Below are 27,314 nucleotides of genomic sequence, written 5' to 3'. Positions count from 1 at the left end.
GGTGGTGGAGGGTTGATGATTTGGGGTTTATTTATCCTAAAGTCTTCTAGAGTTAAAATAAGAGGTAATTTGTTAAAAGGCTGCAGCTTGTCTGAAACTGGTTCATGCAGCAGGACGATGATCCCAAACACAGCAGCAGATCTACAGCAGAATCACTGAAAAAGAAAAGAATCAAAGTGTTGCCATGATCCAGTCAAAGTCCAGACCTAAAGAACCTTCCGAGTATGGCTGGGCAATATGACCTTTTAGTAATATCCCGATATTTTTATGCCATGACACGATATACGATATATATCTCGATATTTACCTTAGCCTTGAATGAATGCTTTGGTGCATACAATCACATCAGTAAGATGATTTTGTGTCTATATTAAAACATAACTGTTCATACTGCATCAAGATATGCTGATTTTAAACATCCATGCCAAAAGGATGAAATTGTAACGAAGCAAACTGATCAAAACCGCATTTATTGAACAGTTAAAGCAGCGGCAGAAACGTGTCATTTTAAAACAAAGTGACTTTGCATGATGTAATAAATGCAACGTATGAAAATAGGTGCTCTAGGGGGGACTTTTCAAATGATGAACTATTATAAGGCTTTGCTTTATGGATTTTGAGTTGTGTATTTTTTTTAATCGCAGAGTTTAGCGTAGAAATCAGTCTTATAATCCAGGCAGAATGTCCTCGTATCGTCTCCAATAAACGGCTTCAGACAGTTTTTAATTCAGGATTTGATTCCCACTCCTTTCTGTACTTTGTAGAGACATGAGGAGCCAGATAAATATGCTTGTGTCACACACAGTGGATGAGGTGAGTAAGTGACAGAGGTTGTGAATGTAATCAAATAGAATTAATTATTTTTGTGTGACGTGAAAAACTTTGCAATTTACGTCCCACTCTGTAATCCAGAGCGGGATCAGTGGCGGATTTGGCTGTTCATTGTGACTGTAGGTGGAGTCGTGCAGGTGTCCTCTCTGCTCCTCTGACTGGCTGCAGCTGCAGCCGGAGCGACTGAGTGCTTTAGGACGGGGAGAGACTCTCCTTCTGACAATAACTTTACAATATGCGCTTTAAAGTCAGTCGCCAAAACACCAGGAAAGTCTCCAATAACTCCAGTAAAAGTCACTAGATTTGTCGCTAGTTGCTTTTCACAAAAAGTCGCCAGATTTAGCGAGAAAGTCGCCAAGTTGGCAACAGTGGCTACACGCTGCCTCTCATGACGTAGCACGTAGCTCACGTTATGTACGTAACTAGGTGCGCTATCTTTAACTCTCTGTGCAAAGCGGTGCAGAGTCGAGGAGGAGGGAGGAAACCCCGCCCACAGCTAAAAACAACTGCGTGACAACAGGATACTCGATGAATATAGGCATTTTCTATATCGCACAGAGGACTAGCCACGATATATCGAGTATATTCGATATATCGCCCAGCCCTACTGAAATGCTACAAGCCTCAATAAACAGTAGCAGCAGTTAGCATTTCCTCTGCTACTTTTGCATTTTGCCTTAGTTTTTTTGTTAAATAAAAAATGATGCAATGTAATAAGTATTTTACCACCTGAGAAGAACCAGGTGCTTCTTATCATGTCCTGATATGTAAAAGTTTAAGATTATAAGACTTTCTTTTGTCTATAACTGCATGCAGGAAAGCACATCCTTATAACGTAGCACACACAGATACTCTACTTAAATAATATTTTCATCATTGTATGTGATCTGAAATGGGTTGAAAGCATATTTCGCACAGAGCAGTGAGTTAGGTAACTAATGTGTGAGCTGGATGTCTATAAAGTTTATATCAGTTTACTTTCTTCTTCCCAAATGCAAAAGTTAAACATTTCATTCACTTGTATTTATAGAAAACTCTTCTGCTTTTGTGGAGGAATGGGAGGAGGATATTTTCTACTTGTTTTATTCAAATGATAATGAAGCAGCTGCATTTTAAAAAGATTCTTTAAAAAAAAAGTGGAAGTTTGTTATTACACCTCCAAACATGATTTGGTTAAAAACGGACAACTTTTATCTGATGAAGAAAAAAGTGCAGGAATATTTGAACACACTCTTCAGCGATTAGAGGATGATGATGGTGGTTTTAAACCACAACAAGGAGGGTAAATATTTTTTCTGTACATTAAATTCCCATGTGAGGGATTTGCATTTGATAGTAATTGATTTGCATTTGACTGCTGTCTCGTTTGTTTGTTTGTTGGCTTTCTAGTTGTAACATCTAATGGCTGATTCATTGCAAAGAAGCCCTGTGAGAGGTTGCAGTCAGGCTGCAACAAATGATTATTATTGATCCAAATGCAGTGGTTTGTTCGCTTGACAGTTCGGGTTTATGTCTGATATAAAGGAACTTTTTATTTTACAAAAGGTAATGTTTTAATGTATTTAAATAAGATGATGGATGGATTCTTAATATTTACTTTTTAAAAGTAAAATATTTGCTATAATGAAATGAATGGAGACTTTAAAGTTTCCGTCATACATTAAATTTTCCCACGGCTCTAAACCAAAACACATGGCTGCAGTTTGGTACTGTTGGTGTCGAGTGTCAGTCAAACAGATGGCGGCTCTCGCTTCAACATCAGTGATCCTAAGAGCTTCACTAGCTTGAATTCTTGTCCTGGTTGTTGAAGAGGTTTCCTTTTCATCATCTTTAGATCTGGCTGACTGGTTTCAGGCATTTAAGATATTGTTTGGAGCTGTTCAGATCACATGTGAAGGGTCCTAAAATCAGTTTTTTGTTTTTTTTTTCCCCCAAATTTAGTGTTTTCTACTTTTTTCACCTATAAATTCTGTTTTATTTTGTAACCTTGTGTTTTCTATGTAATCATACGGTGAATTCATGTTATTTCTGAAAAAAAAGTTAGTTTTCTCAAGAAAACTAATTGTTCCAAATGAAGCTTCCATTTTTATTGCCACAATAAATGCCACATTGTGGACAGTATAGGGCCCCACATCATACATGTCACTGATCCTTTCTATTCAATTCAATTCAACTTTATTTATAAAGCGTCAAATCACGGCAATGCCATCTCAAGACGCTTTACAGACAGGAAAAAAACAACATAATGAAAGCCAATTGATAACATTCTATATAAGGAAACCAACAGATTGAGTTAAAAGGTCCAACTCAATCTCCCATCCTGAGCAAGCACACTGGCGACAGTGGACGTCTGTGGATGACTCACGTTTGACTCCACATTGCTTTGGTGTATTGAGGAGTTCATGGTCCAGATCCTGTGGCTGCAGCCAAGCCCATTTCATCAGCCCTCCGCCACTGGGCTTGTTGGTATGAGGCATTTGTGTTGATATGCTGTGTTTGGTTTCCTCCAAACATCTCCGCTTGGTCTGTCTTCTGGTTTGTTACAATGCAGCTTTGCAAGACATCTTCTTGTTAGTAGGAAGTATCTTTCTCATGCAACCCTGTCAAACATGTCATGATTGTTCAGTCTTTTTCTAATTGTTCTCAATCAATCAATCAAACTTTATTTATGAAGCCCTTTTCCAACATAAAATATGTGACTCAAAGCACTTTACAGTTAAAAATCAGACATAAAGGAAACACACAGACAGACACATTATATAAAAAGATACCTCCAACCCCCCTTTTTAGATACATGTAAATGAGAGCGATAAGTACAGACGGATCAGAAGTGGAAACCCCATCCAAGGAGCCGTTTGCACCGGGGCAACGCATTGGCAGTAACGCAGAGGCACAGGCCCACGCACCCAGGGTAGGCACGGCTGGAACAAAACAAACAATAAAAGTTCTGTTAAAGTTAAAGTTCTGTCATGAACTTTACCATTTAACAGGCTAACTGAGGTCTGGACAGTCTGAGATTAGGTCTTGTGATTGTTGCAGTGTCTCTGAGCGTTGCGTGGTCTGACTGGGCTGAACTTGCAGGAATGTCCTCCATTCCCGGAAAGACCGTCTTCTGTCTTGAATGGGTTCCACTTGTGAATGCTATTTCCTACTGCGGAGCGATGGAGTCCAAATCGTTGGACATGGTCTTATAACTGTTCCCAGATTGTTCAGCAGCAACAGTTTCTTCTGTACGATCACTGCTGATGTCTTTCCTCCGTTGTAATTCACTTTAGTTCAGTTGGGCTTTATCTGCATGGCGCACATTCACAGCAGCATCTCGGGGAACTTTACACGCATAACAGTTCAAACCAGTTCATTGTGAACCTGTTTGTTTTCATACAAAATAATAGATCCTCAGCTGAATGCCTTGACTTTGATTCAGTCCCTCATCCTGATCATGCACGTAGCAGCAGTCGATAGTGGAAAGGAAAAAAAACTTTCTTTTAACAGGATGGAAAAGCTCCGGCAGAGCCGGTCCTCTACCTCGTCTGGCTGCTGTGGTGTTAACTCTCATGAAGGCTCCAGAACAGCGAAATGGCAAAACTTCTGCTTTCATATAGCTGCTCACACTGATGATGATCAATTATTAAATCTCACTTAATAGCAGCACTGAGCGGCTACTCACACCAATCTCCTCCCTGCTGTGGAAGCAGTAATAGTTTCTCACATCCTACATCTGCATTCTGACTCAGCTTTTGTTCAGTGATGATGATGATGATGATGAATAAAATACAATGTCTTTATTTATAGGTTGTATTTATGCAGCATCAAGTCTGATATTGGTGATTGGAGTTTGTGTAAAAGGGGATTGGTGGGTGGAGGGCTTTTGTGTTCTTTATCTGCATGAGTATGTGAGAAATGATGAATGATTAGATGTGTGTTTTTAATTGGATTAGGCTTTAAAGACGCATTACGTAACTTTCTGACCTTAAAGCTGCGCGTTCCAGACTTGTTTGATGACACAGCGACATCTATCATGTGCATTTCTGTAGCCGCTGCTTCCAAACAGCATCCCGAGGCTGAGCAACCAACACTATACAACTTTTTATATCTGCATGACATTGCAGCAGAGTTTCTCTTTACACAGTTTTAAACAGGCAACGTAGCTGATTCAGCAAAGAAACGCAAGAAGATTAAAAGAGAGAAAGAGACAAAATGAGAGTCTTTTGCTGGCTTGTGAGAGCAAACAGGTAAGGTAGGATCATAGACTGAATATATAAAGATGGGCGGAGCCTCCGTGACGTCACCTGTAGGTTTCTGAAGAGCTGAATTGAAGCTCGGTGGGCGGTTCCTACCATCGTCATCTTGGCAGGGGCATGCGTGTCGTCTCGATCGGAAAATACAAATATGGGCAAAGAGGTGGAGCTGAGAGGGGGGCTGTGAGCGTCATGGTGGATGATTGACATTGAGCGAACTCCGAGCTACCTGTAGCTAAGAGCTAACAGGAGCTAACCAGCTACCGGATGTAAGCGGGCTAAAGCTAAGTCACGTTGTTAACCTGCTAAAAACCGCGGTTGTTCTACGTTCTTCTTACTTGAAGCGGGAGATCGGGTACCTGTCAATCAAAAGGACACGTCCCTAAATATGATGAATTTAGAGATTAAGTTACTTTTAAACAGGCATTCACTCTGTTTTGCAACCCCTAGTTGATGAAGGGGGAACTGCAGTTTTATGCTAAAAACTGAACAGGTCAGGCAGGATACAAGATGGATGCTGGATTAGCCGTCAGTAGGGGGCGTGTGACGGGGAAAATGGCAAAAGTTCTGTAGTGTGTCTTTAATGATTGCCGTTATTATGTAACTCACGTTGTGCTGCTCCATTGTATAATTGTTCTATATAACGGAAATTTGATGTGATTTAAGTCATTTTAACATCTGATTTGAAGCAGGTAATATTTTTTCAGTCATGTCTTCATACATTAAAGTTTGGAACTGAATTACTTTCTTCGTCTTCCTTTCTGAGATATAAAACCACTAAATTGTTCCTTCTTTTTGTCTCAGTGTGTTTCAGTGTTGAATGATGGAGAAGGAGCTGGTTCAGCAGAGCCAATCAGAACAGGCCACCAATGGAACCAGTCCTCAGACCACAACCCCATCATCCGACCCCTCGACACCTACAACCCCCACCCCTCCTCGGCTCACCCCCAACCCCATGCTCCTTGACTCCCCTGCACCCACGCTAACTCCCACCACCTCCTCTCCCCCTCCCCCTCTCACCCCTGCTCCCTCCGTCTCCGCAACCCACAGATCGAAGGCAGCAGCAGCAGCAGGGGTTGCTCTTTCCCCCCACATCCTCGTCCCAGCTCCCCCTAAACTCACCACCACTGCAACTCCCGCCCTCCGCACGTACTCTCGACCCATCCTGCCCTCCCCATCAGGCTCCTCCAAAGCATCTCCTGCCACACAAACATCCACTTCCTCCTCTTCTGTTACAGCGACCACCATTTCATCCCTACTCTCCTCTACGCCATCCTCCTCTGCAACGCACAGCAACACCACAATGTCAACAAAGACCTCCACCAGCCTGACCAATGGGAACACCAGGCCTGGGTCCAACTCCACTCCCATCACTCCCTTTCACACACCAGCCAGTCCACCCAATAGACAGGTAAGCGATTAAGTCAATATAAGTCCAAAAAAATTATTTTCAGTGAGTTCACTGATAACTTCATTTAATTTAGAAAATATTACCAAAGAAATGGTTCATATGAAGTCATCCAGGCCATTTAAACTGGCACATACCCATCATTGACACTGGTTCCTGATAAGAGCCTGATGACAGTCTAGTTTATTTGGCATGTAGAAGCAGTTTGTCCCAAAAATAAAGCTGAAACTTGTGTTCAGAGAACTCAGCAGAGGATTCAGTTCAATTGAACTTTATTTATATAGCGTCAAATCACGGCAATGCCATCTCAAGACGCTTTACAGACAGAAGAAAAAAAACATAATGAAAGCCAATTCATAATAGCCTATATAAGGAAACCAACAGATTGAGTTGGGGAGATCAAACTCAATCTCCCATCCTGAGCAAGCACACTGGCGACAGTGGGAAGGAAAAAACTCCCTTTTAACAGGAAGGATATATACTGCCAACAAAACGTTCGTGATATTCAACTTTTTGTTGGAAAGAAATTGTAAGAAGTTCGTGCTACACTTGTATTCTGAATGTCAGACATGCAATTCCTTCAACTCGGACAGTTTATTGAAAGAAAATGTAACTAAATCTTGGTTTTTATTATGTCAACACTACGAAGAAGAGGACTGTTTAAATACGAGCTGCCATTTAACCAGAACATTTAGTGGTTGATTCACTTTTTTTTTTTTTTTTTTACGTGTGGTTAATCATCTTGTTAGAGAACAGCATGTTATCCAATGAGTACTTAAACACTAGTGATCATGTGAATTAAAAAGTTTGGAGAAAATTAAATGAAGTTCACCTGTACAGGTTATGCTGCATCTGTCATACAAAAAGCTGACTAATGATCCCCAACCTTTGGAAAGGAGTGTATGTTGTGTAATGCAGTTTCAGGTTATATTTCTGTAAATGGAAATGGAGTCGTACTTGTATAGCATTTTTCCCGACATACTAACCATTCAAAGCACTTCACACTACATGTCACTGTGACCCATTCACACACAAACACTCATACCCCAAGAGGCACGTTGGGGGGGACACTTCAGCATGTAGTCAGGACGTCACCATGTAGAAATCGATCCAACTTTCTTGTTGAAGGACTACTGCTCTTCCTCCTGAGCTACTTCCACCCACTTGCACTAAATGCAGTAGTGGTCTGTGTTTACTGAATGTAGTTCTCAAAAGTCCTCTTCATTTCATGGTGGCAATGCTGTTTCTCCCGCAGCACTGCCTGAGGGCTCAAAGGTTCAACTGTGGTTTCTGACCCGGGGGTTTACACAGTGAGACTCCTTCTACTCAGCTCTGTCCATGCCAAGAGACCTGCCATTGTGAAATGTTTGTTTGAACCTACTGAAAATGCACGAATGAACTCAGAGGCGAGCCACCACCCATCCTTGCTTGGAAAAACTGAGCCTTTGGTGGATGCACCTTTTATACCCTCACCTGTCACTAGTTAATTACCTCCCTCTGAAATGTGGTAATTTGTCTGTCTGTATATCTTTTAGCAACATAACTCATGAAGTTATAGCCAGATTTCGAATAGATTTTCTTCAAGAAATGACAGAAATGGAATAAGATAAGATATGATAAGCCTTTATCAGTCTACAGTGTGTAAATTCCAGTGTTGCGACGCATTGTTAAAGAACAGCAGGAGAATAGAAACATGCAATATACAAGATAACTATTATGTACATTAAGTATGTGCAGCATATAAACAATAAAATTAAGTCTGGGTAAAGTGACTTGAGTGTATTCTAGTGTTATATACAGCAATATGACTATAACTACGTGCATTGTAGCATTAGATAGATAAATATTGGTAAAGATAGAGATGTTTCTCAATACTGCACATAGTATCTCAGTATTGCATATGGGTACGGTTGGACGATGCATTTTTAATATGCACATATATATATGTGTATGTATATATATGTATATGTATGTATGTATATATATATATATGTATATGTATATATATATGTATACATATATATATATATGTATATGTATGTATATGTATATATGTATATATACATATGTAATACTCGTTTTACTTTCAGACTCAAAAAAGTGTTGTTTTTTTTTTTTACAGTTCTCTCTTACAGTATCCTGACTATAATCAATGTTTTGAGAAATATTGCCATAATCTCATAGTTTTTGTAGGAATATGGCTTTATAAAAAATTAAGAAAGGACCAACCTAGTTCCTGCAACAGTATACAGGTCCTTTTAACTTATTTGTTGCTGCTGTTCTTTAACTGTCATTCTTCCCTTTGTCCTTTCCTCTCCTCTCTTTCTTCCAGGTGTCACAGGCTCACCCGACGGGCACACCTTGTTTTGCGCGAGCCAATCAGAGCCCTTCCTCTGTCAGGCAGAGGGTATCCCAGCAGACCCTGCTCCTGGGAAAAGGCCTCAAGGGGTCTGGCCAAGACCAGGTGCTCCTCAGAGCTCAGATGGTAAACAGACTCACACAGACCCACATTTACATAGATTTCCACATGTAATCCAGTTTGCAGCAGACAAGGTACACAGCATCGCATGCAGCTGCAGACAGTATGACCAGTATTAAAATGAACCAGTTGCAGGCCAGACTTTAATCTTTTGCTAAACGTTGTCTGGAAACACAGAAACGAAGAGCTTTCTGCTTAAAAACATGCTTACATCACCATTTTCTCAACTAAATATCTACTGCAGTTATTGTCATGTGTGATATGTTCTAAAATTAGCTTGAACGTTTTGCTGTAGAAGAAAAAAAACCCAAAACAAATGATATTGACATGGCCACTTGTTTGATGCTACATATTGATGTATGTTGTAAATTAATATAGGTTTCCATTAAAACCCATTTCAATCCAGACCCGTGTTCCTGAAAAATGTAAAGTATCTTCAGAAAAAAAACAGTTTTTGGTTGATTTATTAAACTACACAATATAAAAAAGGTAGAACTTCAGGTAGTAGCTCCACTACTAAACAAACAGTTTGGTTTGTCTTACACACAAATGAACAGAATAGCCACAAACTCTGCTGCTCTCATGCTCTACAGCAAGAAAACAACAATTAAAAGCTCCGCGCTGCACTGCTGAAGTCTGTTGTAACCCTTCCTAAAGGGACAGGCTCTCGTTTGTTGTCCATCTGCTTAGATCAAATATCTGAGATGTCCTTATTCAAGTAAACAATCATTGTGCAAATAATAACTCAGCAATAAATGTCACTGAGATTAGGATCAAATACAGAAATAATCAATTGTGACCTGAAATTCCCACAAAGTACATAAATAATACGTATGGCCCTACATGGACTATAATGGGAAAACCCTTTCATGCATAGTGGCATAGTGGACACCTATTTACAAGCTTTTTCTTGCATATTCATGAATGAGGATGGTATTTTTGTAAATAAACCACGTTTCCACTCACTGGAGAATAAATAAATATAAGATATAATTGAACATAATGTAATTATGCAACTTTGCCTTTGCAATAAATAGGAATAGAAAATGATGCAGCTATATTTTATAGAAGATTTACATAATATAATTATGACAATATATTACTTTATACATATTTTATCAAATACATTAAAAAAAATCATAAATCATGATAAATTGTAAATTTAACTAATAAACACAAAAAGTATCGTTGCATATGTCTGTAGAGGTAAAATACTGTATTTTTTAAAAAAATGTTGCTTTGTTTTTTAAAAAAAATTCATGCATGAAAGGATTAATCAGACAGAATAAAGTTGTTTGGGAATATATAGTTTACCGTTAATGATATTTTTAATTGATAAAATGATTTAATGTACGTGGATGTATCAGATATAGACACTTTTTTTATTTATAGGCAAATATAAACAATTTAACAGCGCGTGATCTGCTGAAAACAATGTATAAATATAAAAAATGTCTAAATTGTACAAATCTGTTTTATAATTATAGTAATGAATTTCATCTAAAGGTAATTTCAGAGCAGTCAAGGTCACCATTTAAAAGACACGATAAAAGCATACAGGAAGAGTAATAAATACCACAATAACATATAATAAAAAACAAAGTAAAGTGAGGTCATTCCAGTCCCAGAATTAAAGGGAATGTGTACATCTAAAAAGATGTTACGAGGTGAGAGTTAAAGGAGAAAGAATATGAAGGTTTTATTTTCAGTGGCAGAAACCTTGTAGACGGAGGTCTGAGTAGCTGAAAACTCTCGACTCCATGGTGGATAAGCATGCAGGCGGGAGGGTGAGTCGGCTGGAGGAGGAAGATCTGGGAGTACGGCTGGGTACATTAATGTGAAGGAGCTCAGCGAGATGCAGAGGAGTCAGGTTGCTGATGGCCTTGAAGATTTGTTGATCATGTGCCATTTAACAGGGAGCCAGTGGTGCTGCTGCAGGACGGGTATAACATGACTAAATGAGGGAGTTCTGGAAATAATCCAGGTGGCACAGCTTAAACCAGTTTATGGAGGGACCAGTCTGGCAAACCAAAAAGAAAAGGGTTGCAGTTAATAAGATGGGATATAGCCACGATGTGAGCCAGAATAGCAGCACAGGTGGGTCTGAGAGGTAGATCCAGACACAAGATGTGATGCAGATGGAAGTAAGCGGCGCAAGTGACATTATTTATGTGGGACTGGAACAGAGATGACAACTGTGGGGGGAGTGAATTTTTTTCTAACTCGTCCGTTTTAAAGTAATTTAATCTCAAAATTCGGCATATTTAGGGGTGTGTCCTTTTGATTGACAGGTACCCGATCTCCCGCTTCAAGTAAGAAAAACATAGAACAATTGTGGTTTTTAGCCAGTTAACAACGTGACTTAGCTTTAGCCCGTTTACCTCTGTTAGCTGGTTAGCTCCTGTTATCTCCAGGTTAGCTCGGTTAGCTCTTAGCTACAGAAAACTCAGAGATCGCTTGATGTCAATCATCCACCATGATGCTCACAGCCCCCCTCTCAGCTCCACCTCTTAGCTCATATTTGTATTTTCCGGGGGAGACGACACGCATGCTCCTGCCAAGATGGCAATGGTAGGAACCGCCCACCAAGCTTCAGTTCAGCTCTTCAGAAACCTACAGGTGACGTCACAGAGGCTACGTCCATCTTTTTATATTCAGTCTATGGACTGGAATGATTGAGTGGTGGCGAGGATGACACCCAGACATTAACCTGAGGGAGGAAGAAGCAAACTGCTTGTCAATGGAAATGTATAAATTATTTATCTTAAAAAGGGAGGATTTGGTTCCAGTGAGGATCTCAGTTTAATGTTACAGGAAAACTATGATCTGGTTTGGGTTGGATAGTCAAGTGGTTCTAACTAGCAGTGAGGATGGTGCGGAAACCTGTGAAAAGCTGCACTCAGGATTAAAAATACACAATCACATTGTAAACTACACACTTTCCATTTTTCCTTCTGCCTGTTGGTGAAAACTATTGAAGAAAAAACTCTCATTTAACTTTAGTTTTTAGAGGTTTTACTGTGTGTAAACTGGAGACACATCCACGCTTGTATCCCTGTTGGCGTCTCTTTTTTCCTCCTCATCCTCCCTGTTTTTTCCTGATCTCCATGCAGCTGATTCTTACGTCTGCTATGCGACCTGCACAGTCATCCTCTTCCTCCTTGTCTTCCTCTTCTGCTCCTTCCTCTAACCCTACCTCCGCTCAGGTAAACACCTATGCAGATGCACTTTTTACTTTTGCATGCAATGTCTTTCTTTTCATTTTTAAGCTAGCTGTTGCTAAACTCTGTTATTCCTTGGCTGTGCTGTGGCTGACAAACATTCACACCGGCTCTTACCACTTATTAATCTGTGTTACTGGCAAAGATTAGTCTTTTTGGGTTGAAATAACAATGTTGACCTATTAGACACCCGGTTGATATTACAGTTTAGCCTGTGCAGTTTGTGGATTAGCCACAGACACCAGAGAAACATGGCAGCATCATAGGTTTACTGTTTTTCATTGCATCTTTTGCCCATTAGTTAAATCACCTTGAAAGATAATTAAATAGGAGAAAATGAGATTGAATAAAGTTAAACTAAAAGTTTGAGTGAATTTTTACCTCTTCATTCTCCTTCCACAATATCATTGTCCAGCAATAGCATGCTAGCTCAACTAAACCTCTCGACAATCTTTTCATGATCTAATCAAGTAATATTGTCTGTTTTTGAATCAAACAAACATGGGTTTACACACAAGAAGCTATTTTACTCCTCATTTAACACCTATTCAAGACAATTAACCTGTTCTTTAGTGAAGAAGAGAGCAGACAGTGTTGAAGGAGAGCCGTCTATGATTAAAAAACTGTGCCATCGCTTTGGTCAAGAGTCAGAGACTGAAATAAGAAAAATGTTCAAATTATTAATTAAATGTTGGCCTGCTGTTTGTAAAGGAGCAGAAACTTAAGAAGTGCAGGTAATGCACTTAGCAAATCAATGTGAAATAAATGAAATATTGATGCAGTGTTTTCTGTATAATCTGTGTTAAATCTAGTATTGCTGCCTGGAAAGCAGTTAGGTTTTTAATTCAGTGCTCTTCTGTCCAGAAAAGCTGATTTTAGTTGGACTTTTTAACACACTTGTCATTATATTTTCATTCAGTTTGACGGTTAAAATGCTAACAATAGACTGGCTGCTTGTCAAGATAAAATGATTGATTTTCTGTCAGTTCGACAATCAAGCATTTCAGTTTAGTTATAATGTCTGATAATGGCATAATTTGAGTACTTCTCCCAGTTAAGTAGCCATCCTGGATATCGTCAGGAAAACAATCAGTTAAAGGCAGGGATGTCCCAGTTTGGTCCTCCAGATCTACCGTCCTACAACTTTTAGGTGCCTCCTTTCTCTAACACATCTGAATCATACGAAAGGCTCGTTGCCAGGCCTCTGCAGAGCTGGATGACGGGCAGAAAAGGGAATTCAGCTTTCTGATTAAAAGTGTGTTTTAGAAGGGATGCTTCTAAAAGTTGCACGTAGATGTCGAGGACCGGACTGGTTAAAGGACTCTAAACATGAATTGTTCTGGAGAAAGTTTTTAGCTCAGCCTAAATTGAAGCTTCCTGTATCCACACGCACATCTATAGAGTCCCATTCAGTTTGTGCACATAGACCGTATAAGAAAGATGGACGGAGCCTCCGGCGGTTAAAAGTGAAGTCTATGCGGAAGTGGATAAAACTGCACTTCCCCCTTCATCCACTAGGGGTTGCAAAACAGCGCGAACCCCCATAGACTCCCATGTTAAAAAGACCAACTTCAAAGCAGAAATAAACATGTTTACAGCCTGGTTCAAAAATCCATTTTAGGTTTAATAAGTCAGGTTTAACTTCATGACAACTGTGGGGGGAGTGAATTTATTTCTAACTCGTCCGTTTAAAAGTAATTTAATCTCGAAGTTCGACATATTTAGGGGCGTGTCCTTTTGATTGACAGGTACCCAATCTCCTGCTTGTAAGAAGAATGTAGAACAACCACGGTTTAATAGCCGGTTAACAACGTGACTTAGCTTTAGCCCGTTTACCTCTGTTAGCTGGTTAGCTCGTTATCTCTGAGTTAGCTCGGTTAGCTCTTAGCTACAGAAAGCTCGGAGTTCGCTAGATGTCAATCATCCACCATGACGCTCACGGCTGCCCTCTCAGCTCCACCTCTTTGCCCATATTTGTATTTTCGGGGTGAGACGACACGCATGCCCCTGCCAAGATGGCGATGGTAGGAACCGCCCACCGAGCTTCAATTCAGCTCTTCAGAAACCTACGTCACGGAGGCTCCGCCCATCTTTTTATATACAGTCTATGTTTGTGCACTTCCTGAACAATACTGTTTGGCTTAACGGCACCCCAGCCCTCATGACACTGAAACCTCTTTAGGCTCCTTGGTAATCCATGGCTTTCATTTCGAAGTCCACCCTCTGGTGAAAGCTGTGGTAAATTAATAAAAATATGGCCGCGTGGGTTTGCCTGCTCCTCCCCAGCAGCTTCTTTGTGAGGATTTTGTGGTTTGTTCATTTTTTCCTACCACACAGGTGGAAGTTTACAAGGGATGCACCCAAAGCACAAAGGAAATGTAAAAATAAATATATATAGAGAGATGGTACATTGTTTTTCAATCAGTTTTTATCGAATCCATTTCCGTAGCGACCGTGCCTAGTAACTGTTGCTAGGTTTGTGGGAGGCTTTAAGTGACAAGATGATTTGCACCTGAGCATTTTTCTCTCCTCCCCTGCAGCTCCAGAGTCTCACCTTGAGGCCGCCTCCCCCGGGGACCCTCACCATTCCCCCTTCCCTTCGACTGAAGCCCCCCTCTTCAGCGCCGCCACCTCTCTCTCGCCCTCACGGACCCCTTTTCCCTCCCCTCAGGCCACGGCCGCAGCCCAGCACCACGGCAACGGAGAGCCCGACCACGCCCAGCCGCCACCTTTCCGTCCCTCCTCCAAGTAGGTTAAGAGCTGAGCGATCACACTGGATTATTGTCTTCCTTTAGTTAGAGAGCAGCAGCAGCTGAAGCGACAGTAGCTGAACATCTTATTTACATCTTTCTAAGCCAGGATTAAACGCTGTTCATACCCACCGAGGTAGACCGTCCATATTTTATGGTTTGATTAAACTATTTCATGAAGATTTTGCTCATTAAATCACAATGTTTTGATATTCTGAAGAAAAGGAAAGATTTCCCTGAGACAGTTTCCACAACGAGTCAACCTTTTACTCCGCTGCTTCTTCAGTCATTTGAATAGAAAAACCAAATTAGCAAAATGTTAATGAAGCAACAAATGAGCTTTGATTAAAAAGGACAAGAAGCTTTCTGTCAGTGGCTGAATGGAGGCCCTCCAAGGAGCTTTCAGCGATGCTTCAGGTGCCTCAGAGCTGGTCTCAGAGCAGCTGGGCATAAATCCTCACAGGAGCAGCATAAAAATCCACATAGTTTGTTTTAAAATGTCGTTCAGAGAAGAAAAAAGAAATTAACGACTGACTTCTTTGCTTTTGTCACTGTGGTTTCGACTTTTTCCTTTGTTTTGTTTTATTGGGTTTATGTCTTTTTAAAAAAAAAACTATTTAAAGAATTTATTTGATGCTTTGGAAACGGCTAAAGACAAATACTGCAAAACAAACATCAAACCAAAAGGTGTTGTTAGAAAGTGCAGCTCTGTAGGATCCTGTTTCCACACGCTGGCTCCTGTGTGGGAATAAAAACATTATCCAAACTAAATGTATTAGATTGTTGTTTTCCTTTTCATGTTCATGCCGATAGCACGGCATGATGTGGAAAATAAGTGTGAATTTTTCTTTTATTCAGGTTTTTAAATTCTTTTATTTAAGGATGCAGGTACCGGACTGTCAGCGGACCAGATCTATTCCTGCTCCCTCTTCTTCTGCAGACTTTGTCCAGAATGTGGTTTTGCATTGTTTTGTTGGAAAATTTATTGAAATTTGCTGAATTTGTCTGTAATAATGCAGAAAATGAATCACGTATCGTTGCTCTGACACAACCTGCCACAGAGTCTCCCCTTCAGAGTCGTCGCTGAGAAATCCAGAAGCTTCTTCGGGTCTTTGATTCAGAGCCACAGAGTTCATTCATTCCATAGAAGACCTGGGAAACTGATGCATGTGTGACAGAATGACCTGCAGAAGGTTAACATGCAGCTTCTCTTGTGCACAGTAAAGTTAGAAGCTTGCATCTGCAACTCACACAGTTATCACTTCTCCATGTGCTTCTATCACTTACTGCAGAATTACAGTTTTTAATGCAGTGATGTCTGAGAGCGAAACATTTAAATCTTTTCTTTGACGAATTTTAGTTTTAAACAGTTCTAATAATTTTTCATACAAACTGGAGATCTTATGTCTTCATGTCTCAAAGACTCGGCCTTCTATGGATATTGCTTTTCATCTGAACCTTGACTACAATAATCTGCTGACATCACCTTATTTTTATCTCATTTCTCACCCCATAATATATATTTTAATGGACAGCTGCCTGAAATGCAAAAGTAGATGCAGATTAAATAAAATGATGAGAAAAAACATGAAATGTTTTATCTTTGTACTGATTGTTAGATCTGGGTGATTAATCAGATTTTAATGTCAATTACGATCTGAGTTTTCAACGATCATAAAAATTAAAAGGTGTAATTATTTTTCTCTCTGCAGTTTCCTCTCCTGCTGTCTTCAGCTGCTAATCGAGCGTCTCTGGCGTTGCAGCTCTGTGCTGTAAACTCCTCCCACAGCCGCTTTGCTTTCATTCAGACACTGCTGCCAACTTGGAGACTTTCTCGCTAAATCTGGAGACTTTTTTTTTGTTAAAAGCGACAAATCTAGCATCTTTTACTGGAGTTATTAGAGACTTTTCTGGTGTTTTGGCGACTGACTTGAAGGCACATATTGTTCTGCAGTTACTGTAAGGAAGGAGCAGCGGGAGCCTCTCCCGTCCTAAAGCACTCCCAGGCGGCCAGTCTCAGTCGGCTCCGGCTGCAGGTCAATGTAGAATTACTGCAGTAGGTTGTGGAGGTTCACCTAAACATAGTTTATACCATTGTCAGTGACAACTGGCTGCATTATTTTCCCTATACATAGTTCGGCGAGTTAAACACTAATATCCCTCTGTTACAGGGCGTTACCATAGCAACGCGTTAACCAGCTGGTTCAGATCAGCCGTCTTAACAGGTGAATGAGAGAAACGCGCTGCAGCCTGACAGCGGTTGTTTGGTATAAAACGTACATCCAGGCCAACGTAAAATAGTTCCTATATAAGCGGTAAAAGCGGATTAAACAACTCAGAACCGTACATTAGACGGTTATAATGCACGACACGGAGTCTAGAACACCACGATGCGCAGCGTTGTTTATAAATACTGGATAATTGGTTTAAATAATCAAGATCTCAATTTCAGTCAAAATAATTGTGATTATAATATTTGATATAATCGAGCAGCCCTACTGGTTGTAATGGGAACAAAGTGCACATGGGAATTGGTTGTTTTCTTGTTTTTGTTTAGTACCTTATGTGTGTCTCTTTTTAAAGTCTCCCTCTTCATCGTCTCGTCCCACAGCTCTCTACTCTCCGGTTCGAGCCGTCCCTCTGAGACCCAGGCTTCACTCTCCCAACAGTCACCGAGCGGCAGCTCCTCGACAATCCTCTGCCCTCCAGCCGATCGCCGCTGCTCCCTCCAGCCAGACATCTCCCACCAGCCGGCCGCCAGCAGGGCTCAAACCGCCCCAGCACGACCCGTTAACTATTACTAACCACTTTGAACGCTCGCCGTCTGCAGCGAGGCAGCTTCAAATCATCGCCCTGTCTTCTGGTCGACAGCCACAGACCAGTTCGTACGGCCACGCTGCGGCGCGGTCCGCATCTCCAGCTACGGAGTCGCCTGAACTTTCCAGCCAATCACAGACTCCTGCGAGCGGCGAAGACGCATTTCCTCTTCCTCTAAAGCCCTCCCCGCCAAAAAACACCTCTCCTCTGTCCTCTCCCCCGTCTCTCCTGAGTCCAGCCTCTCCTTCAAGTCAGACTGGTCCTCAAACAGAAACTCTGAGCCAGAAAGAAGAGAGGAAGGAGAGCGATGAGCAGGGAGAGAGAAGCAGAGCCAAAGCAGGACTCAGAGACCACCTGCAGGGCGACCAAGATGACCAAAGACCGAAAGTGAAGGAGGAGAAGCCGACCGAGGATCAGATAGCTGAGCCGGAGAAAGAGGAGGATCCAATGGAAGTGACAGAGGAAGGCGAAAGCAGCAGAGAGAGGAGGGAGGAGGGTGAGGAGAGGAAGATGGAGGAAGAGAAGGAGGAAGGAGAGACTGAGATGGATCAGTCCGACCTTGTTCCAACTGAGGACTCCAATAAAGACTCCAACACGGAGTCAAAACCCAACCCGAGTCTGGTCTCAGCTCCAGTTCCAGTTCAACCACCAGTTCCAGAGGTTTCTGCCCCGAGCCAGAGGCTGTCAGAACCACACCGAGACCTGCAGCCCGCCACCCAGGAGGACTTCTGCGAGAACATGTCGACCCAGTCTGACAACCAGTCAGGTACTGTAGATCTGAGGTTTTCTGCCTGATCTGGTCACCGCAGCAGTCAGAAAACATTTTCTCATCACGCTTCATTCCTCCAGATCACAGGTGTAAAACTCCAGTCCTCGAGGACCGGTATCCTGCAGGTTTTTGTTGTCTCCCTGCTCCAACACACCTGACCAACAGTCATAAACAGGTTGACAAGAAGCTGCTGGATCCATTTGATTGTAATCAGCTGTGTTGGTCGAGAGAAACAACAAAAACCTGCCGGATACCGGCCCTCCAGGACTGGAGTCTGACACCTGTGGTCTAGACACACATTTCTGACAGGGAGCGAAAAGAAAAGCGGGTTCTTTTCATGAGATTAACGTCCAGAACAAAATGAAAATAAAGAGAGGTCCTGCTTTCCTACAGAACCTCCCCAGGTCTCTCCCAGTGGACAGAGATCCTCTGCAACAGGAAGCTGTTGGGATTTATCATAAATCTGGACTGAAATAACACCGCAGGAAGAAAACAGAAGCCGGCAGCTGACTTTAGACCGACTTCAGTGAAACGAAACACTTTAAAGGTGGAGTATGTAAGATTTTCAATATTTTCAAAATAAATTAACTAAAAGAATAACTACAATCATAATTAGATAGTTTTTTTTAAACATGTAGGTTCCAGTCTGTCCATATTTGATGTGTTATTAAATTACAAGTTTAATTAATGACAAAGACCCTTCTTAAATGTTTGCCTACCAGTAAAAAAAAAAGTGCTTTTTGTCATTTGTCATTAATTAAACTTGTATTTTAACAACACATCAAATATGGACAGACTGAAACCTACATGTTCAAAAACCTATCCAATTATGATTGTAGTTATTTTATTAGTTCATTTATTCAGAAAATATTGAAAATCTTACATACTCCACCTTGAGGAAAAGTTTAAATACAGCGATGACAGCTGGGGTCTCATTTAGTAGTAGTAGTCCCGCCTTCAGGTCACCTCTGATCATGTTGGATTTAAAAAAGAAATCTCTGAGTTCTTTATAGATTTTATGCCGGAATGAAAAATAGGTTTATTTGGGAGAAAGAAAAAAAAAAAAACATAAAGAGAACATCTAATATATTTATTTATTTATTTGATTATTTCATTAATTATTTGTTTATTTGGCTCAGAGACCATTCTGTAGCTGCAGAGTCTCTGTGTTCAGCTCTGGCCACCAGAGAGAAGATATTTGGCATCGGTTCAAGAGGTTTTTTCTCTGCTATTAATAAAAATAAATAAAGAAACCCCTCAGAGCCCATCCATCGTCAGCTTTTCTTGCTTTCTGCGGCGCCACCCAGCCACCACTACCACTACAGTCCTGAGGAAATAACCCGATCCAACCTTCATTTCTTTAGATTCCACCAGAAAAACCAGAGAACAGGTGCAGAGCAAACAGACATGGAAACACAGAATATAAAGAAAAACAAGCTAGAAAGTCAGTTTTTTCTCTTTTCTTTGAGGAAGTCTTCAGGAAGAGATCTCCAGACTTCTTGAAGAACTTTCCAAAAGTTTGGATCTTTCCTGCTGTTTGTCTTGTTCTCTGTCCAGATGATCCCATTCAGAAATGTTCCGGTCCAGGTTCTGTTGATGCTAACAGGTCTTCATCCCTCCTTCAGACCTGATGCAACATATTTACAGTCCATGTGGCACTCCTCACACCCTTCCTACTGGACAACCTTCCTTCCATTTCTGAGGAGGGTTCAGTGAAATGAAGACGGATCAGTAAACGTGTTTCTGTCCTGAAACTTCTTCAGTTTCCTCGGATGTTTTCAGGACTCCATGATGTTCTAAGTTAACTGCTTTTAGCAAAGAATGGACTGAAAATGTGTGAAAAATCAACCTTTGTCTAAAGAAAAACACTGGAGAAGAATATCTGTCCCAGAGGAAATCTGTCCACTTGGAAGACATGAGATGTTTGATCGTACTGTACATGTTTGTCCCTAATTTCCTTCAAACTGTTCCAAAACTCAGACAAAACTAATTAGGATGGTTTAATATTGAACCAAATTACTTTGATATATTTTCTTTATGTCATTGGCACCACAGAGCCTAACGAAGTTACTCCAACACATGTAGTCTGATCCCTGGGAACTATGACGTCATATTCATCAGATTTCTTTCTTTGCTCCTCCCAGCTTTATCCAGCCTGTCCTCCCAGTCTCCCCCCTCCTCACCGTTCGTCACCCCATCAGCAGAAAATCCTCCTCCCCTCTTCCCAACTCAGACCGCCCGCCCAACTGACCTCAGCCTGTCGCAGCACGACACAGAGAAAGTGGACAAAGCGGTGTGTGACTCTCAGCACACGGAGGAAACGGAGGCAGAGCCTGTTGGACAGTCAGAGGAGGAGTCTGACAGCTTCATCCAATCACTGAACGGCCCCTGGGAGCCGAAGGCGTGGCCTGAGGGGCGACAGGTTCTGACCCACCTGGTGGAGGGATTCGTCATCCAGGAGGGTCTCCAGCCATTCCCTGTGAGGACACATTCAATAAAAACACTTTTAATATTTATTCTATTGCAATGAGATTCTTAATAACTTTATTATTTTTTATCTTTTTTTATTTTATATTCTTATTACAATTATTTTTTACAAATATTAATTTATATTATTTTTCAGTTATTACAATTATTTTTTACAATTATTAATTTATATGATTATTATTTTATATTATTTTTCAATTATTACAATTATTATTTTTTACAAATGTCATTAATTTATATTATATATTTTTCAGTTATTACAATTATTTTTACAAATATTAGTATTATTGGTAATACTACTACTACTAATAAGTATTAGTATTAATAATAAAACTATGACAATAATAATAATATTATTAGTAGTAGTAGTAGTATTAATATTATATAGTCAAAATGCTACATTATATGTTTGGGGTTTTCGCATCAGATGCAACATTAAGAGTAAATTATGATCTTTTGATCTTACAAACACATTTCAGAAAAAGAAATTCAGGAAACTTTTACCTGGTTTTAAATCATGAATTTGGTCCTTTCAGAGTCTGTATAAGTGATATTGATAATATCTTACAATGTCACATAATGTTTACAATAAAAGCTTTATTTGTTTTAACGGCACAGTTTCATTTAAAACCTCATGCACACATCCTGCGTGAAGATTACGGCGACAGGGAAGGATTTTATTTAGATGTAACCGCATGCAGACGGTGTCTGGCTGAGACGATGTGTCTGCATCATCCTTCAGCTTGTCTCAGCTGCTGATCATCACCTTGTGTTTACGTTCCTGTGTTGCGTTGGTGCAGGTAACCCGCTCGTCCCTGCTGGTTCCAGAGCAGGTGGCCAAACCGCAGGAAGTCAACGGCACCAATGGGAGAGCAGTGCTGCCTGTGAAAGACAAGATAAAACAGCCTGAGCACTCGACGGATTCAGATGAAGAAGAGGGAGGAGACACCGACGACCCCAGGACCAGTAAGACTTTAAGGAGGTTTAAAATGCACAAATGTCCTTTTTACCTGCTTCATCGGCGAGTGTCAGCTGATGAACACAGAGTGTGTGTCAGACTAAAACAGCTGTCAGAACAGATCAGTGATGCTTAACTGTGAAAGACTTTTAAACCCACGTAATGCTGAGTCATGGTCTCATGTGGAAAGTGTTGTAAAAGTGGGGCTAGTAGGATCCAAAGAGCGGACACTGTCAGAGTACAGAGAGAGGTTTATTGGGTCTCCACAGATCCCTGTGAATTCTTCCAGCGGAACTTCAGAGACTGGCAGACTGGCGAGCAGCAGGAGGCAGGCAGACAAGCAGGGGAGCAAGCGAACGGGCGGGCAGGCAGGCAAAACTGGCAGACTGGCAGGTAGCGTCTATGAACTGGCAGGCTTTCACTGGCAGGAGGAAGACAGGACAGGTTACAAATCGAGGTTTTGCACAAGCAATGTAAGCAGAGGCCGAGAGCTGTTTTACCGCAGGGCAATCAACAATCTGGCGCTGGATAGCAGGCAGAGCTGGTCTTAAATAGGTTGATGTTGATTGCTGGAATGTGGATCAAGTGTGCCTCCAGTTCTCAGCTGACCACGCCCACCAGGGAACAGGAATCACCACAGAAAGCGTGTAAAACTTAAAAAGCATGGTGCATTCAGGGACCATTTCAGATGCCACTGAAATTCTCCCAAGTGCTAAAAGTGACTGTTTTATATCACAGTTTCAAGTTGAATTTTTCTAAATATTATATAATCACAACTATTTAGTGTCCAAAACATCTGTTTACCATCACGAGACACCGTCAAGCCGAACAAACATTATCAGCTGCAACCCGGAGAGGTCTCAAGTTTTAATGACAACACTGATATCTTCATGAACAGAATGATGTTAGCCATTAAGAAAACATTCAGATAATAATTAAGACGACTTTGAGGAGCCTGCAGGGCGAAACCATAGACTGAATATAAAGAGATGGGCGGAGCCTCCGTGATGTCACCCGTAGGTTTCTGAAGAGCTGAATTGAAGCTCGGTGGGCGGTTCCTACCATCGCCATCTTGGCAGCGTCATGCATGTCGTCTCGCCCGGAAATTACAAATATGGGCAAAGAGGTGGAGCTGAGAGGGCAGCTGTGAGCGTCATGGCGGATGATTGACATCTAGCGAACTCTGAGCTTTCTGTAGCTAAGAGCTAACCGAGCTAACCCTGAGATAACGGGAGCTAACCAGCTAACTGAGGTAAGCAGGCTAAAGCTAAGTCACGTTGTTAACAGGCTAAAAACCGCGGTTGTTCTACGTTCTTCTTACTTGAAGCGGGAGATTGGCTACCTGTCAATCAAAAGGACACGTCCCCAAATATGCCGTAAATGAAGTTAGAAAAAAAATTCCCTCCCCCCACAGTTGTCATGAAGGTAAACCTGACCTATTAAACCTAAAATAGATTTTTGAACCAGGCTGTAAACATGTTTATTTCTGCTGTGAAGTTGGTCTTTTTAACATGAGAGTCTATGGGGATTTGCGCTGTTTTGCAGCCCCTAGTGGATGAAGGGGGAACTGCAGTTTAATGCACTTCCACATAGGATTCACTTTTTACCGCCGAAAGCTTGGGCGAAACGAACAGAAACCAGCTTAAAAACCATTACGAATTGATTTTCTGTCTTCTGATTGACTGCTTGACTTTGTGTGTGTGACGTAGGTGATCATTTATTCAACTCTGTACGTTGAACACGCAACATTTCAGTAAACGTATCAACATTTGGTTCTCACAGCGAAGACAGAGACAACAGCTTGTTTATGATGAGACAAAACTGAGGTTCACTGCCTGAAGACGATGTCATTTCCTGTTTCTGCTGGGCACCAGTCTCACAAGGGCTCCTGTGGCTTTCCTTGAGCTGGTGAAGCTGGTGAGCTTTGCAGGTGAAGCTACAGCAGCAAAGAGAAAGGCAGATAAGAACAGTTTCATTTCTATTTTTACACATGAACCACATCAGACCTGAGACCAGGTTCAGCGTGTCGCTGATTATCTGGCTTAACTTGTCCTACCCATGAAGATCCCACTAAACATTTATTGAGCACTCAATGAAATACATTGATATTAAAAAATGTAACCTAAAATTGTCCTTCTGGTATGAACCAAGACCTCCATTTTGTTGTTACATTAACAAAAAAAATAGTTTCATGCTTAATATGAAAGAGAACAAAGTGACCAAAAATAGTCTCTTGCTCCATAAAGGGTTAAAAGTGACCATGATGCAGGTTATTAAGTCGGTAGGTCAACCCAGGTTGTCCAGCTCTGTTCATACAAGCTCTGTCATCCCTAAGCTTTGTGTAGACATTAACTATCACTGCATTGTGTGAAATATTGCTTCATGTTTTTGGGCTTCAGGGCCACCGTAGCTTTGCATTGTCTCTGATTAAATAAAGGAGCTAAAAACATTCATTTGGGTTTTAAAACATCTCTGCTGAAGGTTTTCACTCAACCCATCATGTAAACATTTATATTTATAATGCAAACCGGCGTTTTTATGAACAGAAACTGCAGTTTGCTACTTTTAAATGTAGTTTGATCCTTCAGCAGGAATTAAACCATACGTGTGTTCAGGAAATAAAAACAATAAACAGACATGAAGCCTGTTAACTGAGAGCACAGCCAGCAGTTTTTATGAATGATTTACTTTTTGATGTTGAAAAAAGTTAATTTAAGGTCAAACGGAGTCGAATAAAGTTTTACAAAGTAGAAACAACTCTGCAAAACCTGAAAACTAAGTAAGATTAAAAATCTTAAATAAAGGACACATATGCTGATTTTTTAAAGGTAAGATAATTCTTTATTTTTATGCCAGAGAATTCCTCTTGTTTTAGTATTTTTACTTGTTTTAGGAAGTCTTGACAAGCCACATTTTCTTGTTCTGTTGGCAGATAATTTATCTTATTTTAAGCAACATTTACCTCATGTTTATTTATTTTTTTTCTTGTTTTTTAAGGCAGAGTTTTTGCAGTGTTGCTTTTGTTGCATGTGTTGGAGAGTTTTCTGCATCTTTAAACTGTACTGATCCGACAGCCTGCTCGCTGTCAGGTGAAGCTCTGCTGACCTCCATCGTGTTTGTGTGACACGTAGGGCCGGGCCACAAAGACCGAACCGTTCTGCACTGTCAGTTCTGCGGGAAGAGAGGCCACGCCCACAGCTTCATGCGGTCCAAACGCTTCTGCTCCACTTCATGTGCGCGCGGGTAAGGCGTTTCTTTCAGCAAAGGGAAGGAGGCGGGCCGCTGCGGTGTGATGTGTCAGAAGCATGGTGTGTGTTGCAGGATGTGGTGTGTGGTTCCTTTGCAGAGGTGCACAGGTGTTTTATATGCAGATCGGAGTGTGAATCCAAGCAGCAGAAAGAGGATGTTTTGGTTTCTCTCACCGTCTCTCCCGGTGTGTGTGTGTCAGGTTTAACGTACGGCTGACGAAGCGGCTGCGAGCTCTGAGCGCTGGCAGCCGGTCGGAGAGGCCTCGCCCGGCCCTGAACCGGGCCGAATCTGTACCTGGGAAACCTCTGCTGCTGCGGCTGGTAGGAACCCTCACACCAACACTTTAAAACCAGTTCTAACTTTTACACCTGAAGCTTTTTAAATCATTTTAGGGTCAAAATACTCAAGTTTTCACCAATTAACTAAAATTGCTCATAATTATTTTGCCTTAAAGCCTCTAAATTCAGTTTAGTGTTACAAGTTAAAGGCGTGGTGGCTTTAATGATAAGAGGTAAATTATTTTTCTTCTTTTCTGTTTAGTTTTGCAGTAAAATATTAGAAGATTAGAGATTTATGATTTAATATCTGACATAAAAAATGTAAAAGTTGAGTCATGATATTGGCAGATGTTCATACCGTTGTTATTTTATTAAAAACATTTAATATAAAAACTGTTTTATAAATGAATCAATAAATAAAAATAGTAATTTGCAACTGAGATCAAATATTTTTCAGACCAAATAGTGGATTGTGTGATTGTCTTGTAATTTACATCTATTATTAAGTGGATGCACAAGTTTAAATGTGGAATTTTTTTTTCTCTCACAAAAGGTAAAACAAGAGTTTACAAAAAAAAAAAAAAAAAAACAGATCACCATGCTCTTGTAATATCTGCCCCTTTTTTAAAAAGAAAACACAACACACCAATAAATGGTTATTGGTTTTCTTAGCGATACTCAATGAAAGAAGAAAAAAGAAAAAATCATCATCAAAGCATAACATGCCATGTCTTAAGTTGTTCACTTTATAAATGGATCATTTTCCACATTTTTACTGCTTGTGATAATTTTCACAAAATAAATTAAATTTCTCATATATATAGTTATGTACAATCACATTTACATGTACATAGATGTATATACATACATACATGTACATGTATAAATATGCACACGTGAAGCACGTACATATACAGACAGAAATGCACAAACATACGTTATACATAAATCAAAGTAATTCTGTCCTGTATGTTTGTAATATATGTTTTTTAGGATGTTTTTAAATTTGATAAGAGTAGGTCATGACTTCATATTATCACTTAAGTTGTTCCACAGTTTAACTCCAGTGGTTGTGATCCGATGGTATTTAGTTTGTGTGTTTATCTGTTTTAAGGAAGCATGTCCCTCGTAGTGCATATGAACTCTGAAATGAGTCTAAAAATGCAAACAGATTTTAAGCACATATTGACCACAACTAGTCATTCCTTCAGCAGAGGACGGAAGCTATTTGCAGACTGATGTGTTTAACTTTGGAGCAACTAGAAACAAAAGAAGATTTCAAACTCAAAGCACCGAACCTGAACAAAGTAAACTCTTAATAAATTAAGTAAAAAAAAAAAACAAATGGACAGAAGCAGAGTCAGTGTTTTCAACCAAATGAGAAGAAAGAAGCTGAAGGAGGAGATTTAAACCCAGAAAGGCTAAACAAACCATCACCGTGGTTACAGCACGCTGAAGACAAGCAGTCATCGTCTGTGGATGGATGAAAGGGACATGAAGCGATGAATCTGATGTGTATCATGAAGCATTTTGTCACAGAGGAGGACGTCAACTCAACAACATCCAGCAGCAGATCTCAGCCCGACTGGAGGTTTGTGGTGGAAACTGAGAAAATCGTCCATGAAGAAGCTCCATCCTGCAGATCTGTCAGCTGCTGTACAGGAAAGCTGGAAACAGACTGAAGAAGAATATAATTCATTATTAAAGTCCTCAAATAATTCAGGCATTTTGAACCGCATGAGGAGCTGCAGGACAGGAACGACTACAATCCTTCTGATGATTTATCCTCTCTTCCATCTAAAAAGAAAAAAAAATCCCATTAATCACAA

At 40.6% G+C, this 27,314-nt stretch overlaps 1 protein-coding gene across 3 annotated transcripts in view; it reads left to right on the top strand.

Annotated features, from left to right (window-relative positions):
• LOC306771104 (polyhomeotic homolog 3) overlaps positions 1–27,314 on the top strand; it is a 35,412-nt gene that overhangs the window by 2,988 nt on the left and 5,110 nt on the right. For 2 of the 3 annotated variants that reach the window (XM_079260165.1, XM_079260166.1), the window contains exons 2-10: positions 5,874–6,480; positions 8,810–8,962; positions 12,070–12,162; positions 14,718–14,925; positions 17,539–18,510; positions 20,658–20,992; positions 21,801–21,966; positions 25,090–25,201; positions 25,407–25,527. In XM_079260165.1, the coding sequence (XP_079116291.1) occupies positions 5,890–6,480; positions 8,810–8,962; positions 12,070–12,162; positions 14,718–14,925; positions 17,539–18,510; positions 20,658–20,992; positions 21,801–21,966; positions 25,090–25,201; positions 25,407–25,527 (2,751 nt within the window). In that variant the 5' untranslated portion in view covers positions 5,874–5,889. The remainder of the gene's footprint in view (positions 1–5,873; positions 6,481–8,809; positions 8,963–12,069; positions 12,163–14,717; positions 14,926–17,538; positions 18,511–20,657; positions 20,993–21,800; positions 21,967–25,089; positions 25,202–25,406; positions 25,528–27,314) is intronic. The other variant, XM_079260167.1, reaches the window with a different exon arrangement.

The sequence above is a fragment of the Telmatherina bonti genome (genome assembly GCF_933228915.1).
Source record: "Telmatherina bonti genome assembly, chromosome: 20".
NCBI lineage: Eukaryota > Metazoa > Chordata > Actinopteri > Atheriniformes > Telmatherinidae > Telmatherina > Telmatherina bonti.
This window is presented reverse-complemented; position numbering and strand designations above follow the sequence as displayed.